At 43.5% G+C, this 9,062-nt stretch overlaps 1 protein-coding gene across 4 annotated transcripts; it reads left to right on the forward strand.

The window, feature by feature from the left end:
• Positions 1–1,345: 1,345 nt before the first annotated feature.
• Positions 1,346–6,855, forward strand: SPATA19 (spermatogenesis associated 19). 4 transcript variants are annotated; one of them, XM_049654089.1, is made up of 7 exons: positions 1,346–1,496; positions 1,668–1,724; positions 2,187–2,279; positions 2,456–2,547; positions 4,977–5,054; positions 5,328–5,449; positions 6,680–6,855. In XM_049654089.1, exons 1-6 carry the CDS (start codon positions 1,419–1,421, stop codon positions 5,422–5,424), a joined length of 495 nt encoding a protein of 164 aa, XP_049510046.1. In that variant the 5' UTR covers positions 1,346–1,418; the 3' UTR covers positions 5,425–5,449; positions 6,680–6,855. The 4 variants fall into 4 exon arrangements, with proteins under 4 accessions (XP_049510046.1, XP_049510040.1, XP_049510062.1 ...); XM_049654083.1 differs by having other exon boundaries at positions 1,347–1,496; positions 5,328–5,433; XM_049654098.1 differs by having other exon boundaries at positions 1,350–1,496; positions 5,358–5,433.
• Positions 6,856–9,062: the final 2,207 nt, after the last annotated feature.

Consider the following 9,062-nt stretch of genomic DNA (forward strand, 5'->3'; position numbering starts at 1 on the left):
GGGAGGTGTAGAGAGAGAGGGAGAGAGAGAGAATCTCAAGCAGGCTCTGCACTGTCAGCATTAGAGCCTGACATGGGGCTTGAACTCATGAACTGACAGATCATGACCTGAGCTGAAATGAAGAGTTGGATACTTAACTGACTGAGCCAGCCAGGTGCCCTGAGAAGTAAACCTTTCTAATTTCGGAACTAGCCTGTTAGCTCAACATAGCCTAGAGTATTCTGATTAATAGAGAAGATGTAAAATTGAGATGATTTGTGGAGAAGGAGGAGACACAGTGGCTATATGAGGGGAATTGAGGAGAGTGAAATGTTCTTTATATTCTTCAAAAAATAAGAATGAAAACCTTTATAGAATATTAGAGCTAGAAGAAAACTGCAGACTTTATTCAGTTCTTTTCATTTTGAAGACAAAAAAAATTTAACCCGAGAGACAATCGAGTCAAGATCACACAACAAGTTAATGGTAAAGACAGGATTACAACCCTGGTTTTTAGGATCTTGAGAATAGTCTCAGGGTTAGGCTACAATTACTTTTGAGAGCAGCTGAACATTTTCTCAGGATCCTTTGGGTATACTGAACTTCCAATTTCTTGGTGAAGGTTCTAGATGGGAATAGCAGCCACCTGAGCCTCTATCAGGCTTCAGACTTCAGCCCCAACTCTGAAGTCATAGCACAATCTCCTTTTCATTTCTATTTTACTGTCCTTCCCTAGGCAGTCCACTTGAAATCATCAGGAAATATATATATATATATATATATATATATATATATATATTTTTTTTTTTTTTTAATGAGAAATGGCGCTTTCACTCTTATCGTTTGGGTTATTTTTTTTTATGATTTGAATCACTGGTGTAAACAAAGTAAAAAAAACACGAAAATATCCTTGTTGAGAATTTTGTTCTTCCATCTTTGATTTTTTTGGGGTGGACAGATTCTTTCCTTACATGTAAGAATAAGAAGTACCTGTGGTATTGTTTGCATAAATGTCTAGAGGGTTCAGATCATTTTGTTACAAATTTATTCTTTTGATTTATAAAAATCTCTTTATGCTTCAGCATTGCTCAAAACAGGGTGACCAGACATAACCCCCCTGCCCCAATCAAATCTCTATGATTTTGATAATTTTGATATTTTGATAATGATCTTCTTCAGGTTTATATTGGTTATATCTTGTTTTTCTTTCCATCCCCCCATCTCTCCATTTCTGAGCCATCACTAAGGCAGATACTTACTGACCTCTTTTTTCCATCTCCACTTTGACTCAGGAGATTAAAGGAGGCCATTGTCACATCATCATTGGTCAGCCAATCAGGTGAGCACCTCCCGTCAATGACCTCCTTGTTCCAGAGGTGTTCTTTAGCAGTTTCAATGGAAGGAGGGAACCAAGAAGGAGGCCTGGCATAAGTCCAAAGATGATAATTACAACATGGATTGTGTACATTCTTGCCCGAAAAGGTGCAGGGTTCCCCTTCCCACCAAAAATCAGTTCGGTAGGTGGAGCTTGGGATAGCTACCTGGAATTGTTTCTCATCCATCTCCTCCCTTCTGAGCCCCCTACTGCACTTCCAAAGAGATCTTATAACATAACTTTGAATAAGAATGGAGGAGGAGGGCTGGTTCTCTAGGTATTCTGAGGGCATTAACTTACCAATTTGTTACAGGACGTTGAAGTTGTAGAAAGTGAGGCTGTATCTGTAGTACAGCACTGGCTGAAAAAGGTGAGTAAGATTTCTCTATGACTCAGGGTACCCCAAATTCTAGACCGCTGGCCTCAGCGGGTGCAAGAATCTGGACTCCTTTCCTCCTAAACCTGGGAAACTCAAATTCATTGCCAAACACCTTACCTAGAACTGTGTCTAATTCACCAAATTTCCTAGAAGATGCTGGGGCTTGTGTCTTCATCAGAGATGTGTTGGAATCATCACTATCCCCACCCTGCTTCTCAAGGATACTGGATGAGAAGTTTCAGATGTGTCACCTCCAGCTACTGGGCATCTCAGCAGTATCTTGGGATAGGGCCAAGGATTTAATGAGTCCCCTAGAATTCTACAGATAAGCTTGCTATGGAACTTTGAGAGATAGAGTGTGTAGGAGAAGACACACAGCATGTGTAGGGAAAACAGGGAGAAGGAAGAAGAGATACAGAGCAACACTTTCAGGGGAAATTACTCACCTTTCAGACTGAAGAAGAGGCTTCCCAGGACATAAAGGAGAAGATGTTGACCAACTGCCCTCCCACGCATGGCCAAGATGTACATGTGACCAGAGATGTGGTAATTGAGAGTTTGAGGCAATCATCCTAGGGGAGTGGGCAGATAGGCGGACATGCACAATGTCCAATTGAAAAGGGTCTTGGGCAAGTGGGTGGAGCTTGTCCAGGCTGGGTTCCACCCCTCCCAGGGAGTCCTTGCTGGACAGTAGTCACATGCACCCTACCTGGGTTTCCTAGGTGAAGCACCATCTCTCAAAGTCTGATTTGTTGGCAAACCAGAGTCAAGAGGTCCTGGAGGAAAGAACGAGAATCCAGTTCATAAGATGGAGGTAAAACATCTCATTTGCCCTGAGCCGCGTTGTGGGGAGGGAGGCACAAGGGCCCCACCTTCAGTATTCCTGGCCAACACAAATTCACAGCTATTCTTCTCCAGAGATGTTGACTTTTTGGCTGAGAAATTTTTCAGTCTTTGGGGTCTTAAGTGAATATTTTTGCTATCTTGAAAGCCCAGCTCATTCCTAAGTTTTAGCATGACTTGAGGGGTTGCAAAACTGGGCTTGCTCACCGTTTCTTAAATGCTTCTGAATAAATTTTAGACTTCTGTTACTTTTGCACTTGATTTGTTCAGAAGTGGCTGTACTTTAAAGAGCAAAAAGAAAATAAGCTCTTAAAATGCAAAAGCCTGAGCCCTCATCTGCAGCTGAGGTGAGAGGAGGTTTCTCAGTGCCCAAGGCTAGAATTCTGTGCTTCACATTATGGTGGCTTTGCCAGCCTCCCGCTGTGCCTGCTGGAGCACAGACCACCTGCATCTGCCTCTCTTGGCTCTGAAGGGCTGAGACCTGAGGTGGAGGGAGATGGGCCTGGAAGCCAGCTCATTCTCTCTGGCATGAGTGTCCCTATTTCCTTCAGGACTAGGGTTCACTCGGGGTCTCTTTTCCCAGCCAAAGAAATGTGGGATTAAACAGGTACTCCTGGAAACTGTGGAACAGCTCCCCTCTCATTTCTGTACTCTTTTCTTCCTTCCCCTGCCTCCATCACCAGCTTTGTTCACTTCTACTAAGGAGGACATATTTCTCAAGAAATGTATTTTTGCTGAGGGATATCCAGTTTTCTCTGTTTACCCCTTACAGTGCCATTAGCATTTTAAAACAGGATTCAAATGCTCAGTAATTATGTAATAGGGAAGGGTAGCAAATAATGGAATTTGAGACCTCCTTGGGAAAGACTTTTTGCATGGGAAACGTATTCTAAAATCATAAATGTTGGGGACTGCATACAACCACTGCTGTGCATGTGGGAGACTGTCCCTGCCTGACATAGCTGCACTATATGGAATTGTAAATGTTGCAATTTCTTGGTCTGGATAATATGAACATCATCTTCAGATATTTTTTAAACTTTAGCTGTATGGCATAACTAGATTAAAGCTTTGGAGACAACCTACAGTCAATTATCCATGTATAATTTTTCCACTCTGGACTTTCTGTGGATTTTTTTTAATCCATAAACTGTGACTGGTTCCCCTACAATCCACTAGTTTTGGTATTATTTTATTAGGTTCAGTAAATATGTAGTCAGGGAATACATATCCCTTCATTAAGCATCAGTGGATACTCATTTATTTGGTAGATGACCACCAGATGTTTGCTAGGACCTCTAAAGAGAGAGAAAATAAGATGGAGTTCCCCGTTTCCAAGGGATAAAAGTGAACTAGGTGGATAAGGTATGCGAATGTTAGAGAAAATGTCAGAAAAGCCATGAAGAGGATCTATAAGAGCATAGCATGGGAGACCCAGCTTGTACAAGCTCTAGGCATTGCTGCCTGGAGTAGCCAGAAGAGGTTTCTAGCAGGACATTTGCTTGGACTGACCCATAAGCTGGGCAGGGACAGGAAAAACAAGAGCAGGAATGAGGGGTGTGTCAAGAGATCACGAAAGCCTTGGCAACTTAGCCAATTCCATCTGGCCTCCAGTGCCCAGTGCTGTGGCCCCTTCTCTGAGGTTTCCTGCTTTCTGCCTTGGGCTGGGAGTAATCTCTTCCTTCTCTGGAATTCTTTTATCCTCTCTTGCCTCTCTTTGGACACTGACCCAGCTCTACCTTGTGTGAGTGGTAAATGAGCACATTTATCTCTCCCAGACTTCAAGTCTTCACATTGAAAGCCCCAGAGCACCTAGAACAAGGCAATTTTAATAGACGCAAAAATGGAGGATATAGTGGACACACTGGTTTTGCTGGAGTGAAGGACTTGTGGGGGGAGAATTAGAGTTGAGCGGGGCATGAATTACACCACAGAGAGGAAGGCAAGTCAGCATGGTGAAATAAAACAACAGCAGCAATGAAGGGTCTGCAGCTTCTTTGTGACAGAATTTTCTACAATTATCTCTAAACCATAGTGAATATGGCACAATGTAGGTCATAAAGAGCTGATAAGAAAGTTGGAGAGGAATTCAGAAGGAGTGAATTCCATGTCTTACAAGGTTACTCACCTGCTGTGCAACTCTACTAAAGGCACTTAAACTTTCTGTTTCTTCGACTTTCCCTAGGACCATTTGCTACCTACCCAGGATTATTGAGTGGCTCAGGGGTACTTGATAGTAAAACAAAACAAAACAACCCTTGTGTGCCTCATGAAAGAGGAGTGAAGGACAAGATCAAAATTTAATGGCGACAGAATATTGTTTATATGATTCCAACTCATTCACTATACTTAGTGATAAAGAAACTCAGGAACTCCAAATGTTTGAATGGTGTTTTTCAGCCATACCCGTATCTTCCAAGTGCCAAGTGAGGTGAGGGAGGATGTTATGCGAGACCGAATAGAGCAGGTGAGACGAAGGTAAGCCATTTGGGACAAGTTGATTTGTACTCCTAACTGGGGGCAAGTGGCGATTGGGGGTGGCTGTTAGCCTCTCCTCTGTGGGTCTCCCTGGCTCCAGACCACACCTGGGTTCCATGGCCATGCCTGAAGCCCTTCTTGGCTGAGTGTCTCTTTGTGGGACTTTGCTCCAGGACCCGAATGGGGCAATGGCTGACGCATGGGCTGTGTGGGCATCTCAGCTCCACGCCATGATCTGGATGTGCACTCTGGGTAAGCTTTGCCATCTGGCAGCCTCCCCTTTGCTGTGTTCTTCATCTGCAGCCTATGCAATCTTACGGATGAATCATCTCAGGAGATTCACAACAGAACTTCCTATGCAGACTGCTGAGAGCTACAGGTGAGAGGGCCAACAGGTGAGGAAATGATGCTGTCCTGGGTGTGAGACAGGGTCCTGGGTGGAAGTTTGATTATAAAGTTTAGCTTTTCATTTTGGTGAGGAGGCCTACACTTGGGGCCAGTGGGAGTGGTGGTGAAGTTACCTTAGGCTTCTGCAATGCCTTTCTAAAGCTTCTGAAAGGACTTGAAGTCAAGTTCAGATTTGACCTCTCTGACACTTTTAGCTGTGGTGTCACAGTGAGTGCTTCTAAGCCTGGAACAGGTAAGGGACCACCTGGGGATCTTGTGTTAGTAGGTTGTCAGAGGGCCTGCTGCTCTGCATTTTTAACACCCCAAGGCATTGCTGCTGTTGGTCTACTGACCCTACTTGAACCACAAGGTCACAGAGCACTGGGGTCAGGAGTGAGGGCATATATGTTTTGACCCTTCCACCAGTTGGGACTTGGCTTTGGGTCCCATGGCTTCTTGGCCTGCATTTGGTACCTGTGGTCATAATAGTGGCCATTTACATGGCTCTGGTAGGTGGAAGGCCAATGACAGTCGATGCACTACAGAGGCCATCCATTCAGGAAAAGGTTACTGCACCCCTGTCAGGTGTGAAGACTGAACTGGATGTCATAGGGGACTGAAGGAGTGATTTAAACACAGTAGAACCCCAACATACTTTCAAGGAAGGCTATGGAGATATAGTACTGGCATTTATGGAATTCTTATTGTATACCAGCTTCAGCACAAGGCATTGTCAAGATTTCTCATCTGATCCAAAAGAACCTTAAGAGGAGGGCATTGTTCAAACCCACTATACAGATGGCACAGGATACTGGCTTTTAGTCCAACACCATGTGCCTCAATTTTTTCAGACTTTAGAACATTGCCTTGAGGACAATGGCTTCCAGCATTTAGTAAATGACATGATGTGCCATGTCAATTGTTTACTCATATTAAAGAGATGAGGAATCTGGGGTGCTTTCAGGGTCTTCTGAAGTTTGAAGAAGCAGATTTCAATTTGTATTTTCAAAATAGGTCAATTCAAATGGAAAGTTTAAAGTTTGAAGAAAGCCAAGTTTCAACCCCAGCTTTGTCTGATACACTATCGTCCTTTCCCTCCATGGGTTTTTCTGCTCTAGGTGCACCTCAATGAATTTTGGGGTTGTGGGCTTTGGAGGCATGATCATCAAGCCCTGTAGCCATCCTGCATATCTGTGATGCACCCCTGCATTTCTCTGATGCAATCCTCTGCTTCCCAGGTTCATGTCCTTTAGGGTGAAGGAACAGCCTGTGTCAGAAGAACGTCTATTACCCCTTGACCTGAGAAGCGACTACACCTGGGCAGAATCTGGTGGGTGAGCCTTTCCTTGTGACAGTGCAGCACTGGAATCTTCCCGCTGAACTGCTAATAAAGAGACATGGTATTTAATCACTGTCCTGGTCTCTGGTGTGAGTGCTTTGCCATCCATTCATTCATCAGGCTCTGAGCACCTCATGGGCTTGGCTCTGGGGACTCACAGCTTGCAGCTTTTTGTGGAGGCAGATGACAGGCCAGAACAGAGCTGTGTCAGCAGGCCATGTGGGGTGCTCCTGGAACACTAGAAGGGTGCTGGGCTAGGCCAGGACAGGAGGACTTCTGGGGGAAGTGTGCCTTGTTTGTTTCACTCAAGTATTTATTTTATCTTTATTTCTTCTCTAGCTCTCTTCCCATCTTTATGTAGATCCAAGTTTCTGACTTATTCCTTTCCCTTTCTGAAGAACTTTTAATAGTTCTTGTAAGGCAGGTCTACTGGAGACAATTTGCCTTGAGTTTTGTTTGAGAAGGTATTTCTACCTCACTCATGAAGGACAATTTTGAGGGACATAAAATTCTAGGGTTTTTTTTTTGTCTTTAACACTTTAAATACATGCCCCACTCTCTTCTTGCTTGCATGGCTTAAGAATGGATGTTACATGGAATTTTTATCTTTGCTCCTCTTTAGGTAAGGATTTTTTCCTATTCAGGCTTCAAGAATTTTTTTTCCGTGTCTTTGATTTTCTGCAGTCTGAATATACTATGCTGAGGTGTAGAGTAGGTGTAGGTGTAGAGTAGGTGTAGGTGTAGAGTTTTGAATGTTTACCTTGCTTGGTTTTCTGAGCTTCCTGGATCTGTTGTATGGGGTCCACCATTGCAAAATTTTCAACTACTATTACTTTGACCATTTTTTTTCTGTTCTCTTCAGTTTTCTCCTCCTGGTATTCTCATTATGCATACATTGTACCTTCTATAATTGCCCCAGTTTTTTTCCCCATTCTGTTCCCCCATTTTTTCCCATTCCTTTTGTTATCTTTACTTTTTAGTCACAGAACTTTTTGTTGGCATTTCTATGAACTCGATGTTTATTTCCTTGGTTCTGTCTAGTCTACAGATGAGTCCATCAAAGACATTCTTGATTTCTATTACAGGATTTATTATTCCTGGCATCCCCTTGTGATTTTTCTTAGGGTTTTCTTTGTCTCTGCCTACATTGCCCATCTATTCTTGTGTATCGTCCACTTTTTCTATCAGATTCTTTAGCATGTTTATCATAGCTTTAAATTCCCAGTCTGACAACTCCCAACATCTCTGCCTTATTCGAGTCTGGTTCTGATGCTTGCCTTGTCTCTTCAGGCTGTATGTTTTTTTATTATTTATTATTTATTATTTATTTTTTTTACCTTTTATCATATAGCATAATTTTTTGTTGAAAGCCAGATATGCTGCATGAGATAAAGAAGCCCAGACAGATAGTGTGAGGTTTTATGTTTATCTGGTTAGGAGTTAGGCTGCATTTCCTCTCTCCAGCAGCTGTAGTTTCAGAGACTAGCATTTCTTTTTGTCCCCTTGCTTTTGTCTTCCTTGTTGTTAGGTTTCCCCAGAGGTTCTTTCTTAAAAAGGGTCTGAGACTTATAATTCTTTCAGCTGAACCTCCCCCCCCCGCCCCCCCCCCCCCACTGCCCATTGTTCTATAGGTGACTAGTGATGTGGTGGTGAGGTCTGAGAGGAGAGGGGGAAGGTTCTAGGGTCCTCTGATCAGGTGTCAGTCTCTTAGGGAGCCTGTGCCCCTGGCTGTGTCCGTCTCACCTTTTCCCTCCCCCCACCTCCACGTTAGGAGAGGCAGGAAGGCCAGAGAGGGCCACAGTTGGATGTTTTCCTTCCCTCAGGGTAGGCTCTGGAAAAAAACAGTCTACCTTGAGAACAGGCCTTTGTTAAGGAGAACAGAATGCTCTGGACGTGTTTCAAAATGGCTATTTTCTTCTCCCTTTGCTGAGGTGGGCAAGAAGGAGGGGTTCTAATCTTTACTGTGAGAACCTGGTTGGGCTTCTGGAGGGAAAACTCAGAAGTGGAGGGCCTCTTAAGATTGGGCCCCTGGACTTACTAAATCTCAAGCTTGTCCACATTGAGCCACCAGCAATTCATCAATTACATTTAAGTTTCCCTACTCTGATGCTGTTTCCTAGAGGCTACTGTGTCTAAGATGTAATTCTCCATAATAACCTGTCTCTCTCTCCAATTCTCTGGTCAGCATTTTGCCCTTTGACCTAAATTCTCTGATGGATCTAGGAACTATTGTTGGTTTTTGGTTTGTTCGGCTTTTTTTTCTAACTGTAAGATTGGGAGTG

The sequence above is a fragment of the Panthera uncia genome, chromosome D1, assembly GCF_023721935.1.
Source record: "Panthera uncia isolate 11264 chromosome D1, Puncia_PCG_1.0, whole genome shotgun sequence".
In the NCBI taxonomy this organism is placed as follows: Eukaryota; Metazoa; Chordata; class Mammalia; order Carnivora; family Felidae; genus Panthera; species Panthera uncia.

Bases quoted from the DNA above. Each gene is read 5' to 3' on its own strand.
- SPATA19 (XM_049654089.1), top strand. From the start codon at position 1,419: ATGATAATTACAACATGGATTGTGTACATTCTTGCCCGAAAAGGTGCA. The intron at 2,548-4,976 runs GTAAAACATCTC...GGTGTTTTTCAG, and splicing joins ATCCAGTTCATAAGATGGAG to CCATACCCGTATCTTCCAAG. The intron at 5,055-5,327 runs GTAAGCCATTTG...GCCATCTGGCAG, and splicing joins ATAGAGCAGGTGAGACGAAG to CCTCCCCTTTGCTGTGTTCT.